At 63.2% G+C, this 1,284-nt stretch overlaps 1 protein-coding gene across 1 annotated transcript in view; it reads left to right on the plus strand.

Moving 5' to 3' along the window:
- The window catches only part of BCR (breakpoint cluster region), an 84,644-nt gene that overhangs the window by 10,585 nt on the left and 72,775 nt on the right, over positions 1 to 1,284 (plus strand). Inside the window, 1 exon segment of the mRNA XM_015567213.1 lies at positions 964 to 1,071. Coding sequence (XP_015422699.1) covers positions 964 to 1,071 — 108 coding nt within the window.

Raw genomic sequence — 1,284 nt, forward strand, 5'->3', positions numbered from 1 at the left:
ACGGCGGTGGCTGCACACACGCTTCTCCCCATGGAAGGGGCTGCTCCATGGAGTGTGAGCTGCGGGCTCTGTGGGGAGACCCTCTGCTAATGTCTTTGACTTGAAAAGGCCAAACAAAAGGCCTCTCCAGCCTGCAGCCAGCGGGCAGTGAGACGCCTGGGTCCCCTCGCCAGGTCTGGGCCGGGCTCATATCTGAGCAGTCGGAGCCCCTCCAAAGGCAGCCAGATGGCACGACCCTTATGTGTCTGCAGGGATCGGATGTGACTGGGGCCCTGGCCGGTGTGGCTCAGTGGATAGAGCATCGGCCTGCAGACCGAAGGGTCCCGGGGTCGATGCTGGACAAGGGCACGTACTTCAGTTGCAGGCTCCTCCCCAGCCCGGGCCCTGGTGGGGGCTCTTGCAGGAGGCAGCCAATTGATGTGTTCTCTCGCATCGATGTTTCTCTCTCTCTTCCACTCTGTCTGAAAATCAATGGGAAAATATCCTCCGGTGAGGATTTAAAAAAAAAAATACCGATGTCAATGGAGCATCGTATCCACCACAGGCTTGAGGGGCCAACCCCCCTGCAGCCAGAAGGGGCAGGTGCCACTCCATCCCACCTGCGTGGAGACCTCTGTCTGCCTTCACTGACAGCCTTGAACTTCAGCTCTTGTCAGTGGCACCTTTTAAAGGCGTCGGGTGGGAGGACGAAGCAGCTGGGGCAGGGAGCCGTTACCTGCCCGGGGTGGGCCGTGAGTCACTTCTCGTGTCGCTGTCGCTGTGGGAGAGGGAAGCGGGCTCGGTGCAGGGGGCGGGGAGGCAGGTGGGAGGCTGCGGCGCGGGGAGCTGAGCTGTCTGCAGCTCTGCACCGCCTGGCACCTGGGGTTCCTCCGGAGCTGTGCACGGCAGCTCGATTCTCAGAGAGATGGGGTGCCGCGGCGCCTGTCTCACCCTGTCCCCCGCTCTCTGCCCTCCCCCCTGCAGGCCAGCCAGCTGGGCGTGTACCGGGCCTTTGTGGACAACTACAAAGTCGCCATAGCAATGGCCGAGAAGTGCTGCCAGGCCAACGCTCAGTTTGCAGAGATCTCCGAGGTAGGCGGGGGCTCTTCGGACAGGGCACCTGCAGGCGGGCCCCGCGCTGGGCATTGGTCCCCGCGACCCAGCAGAACAAGGCACGCCAGGCCAAGGTTGGTCGTTTGCCTTAGCCGTTTCCTGGTGCCTCCGGGTGGGCACCGTCAGCCCTGCCCGTGCAGGGACCCTGTTGTGAGCAGACAAGGAGCAGCTGAGGTTCCTCCCCCACCCCCT

Source organism: Myotis davidii, unplaced genomic scaffold (assembly GCF_000327345.1).
Source record: "Myotis davidii unplaced genomic scaffold, ASM32734v1 scaffold43, whole genome shotgun sequence".
Classification (NCBI taxonomy): Eukaryota; Metazoa; Chordata; class Mammalia; order Chiroptera; family Vespertilionidae; genus Myotis; species Myotis davidii.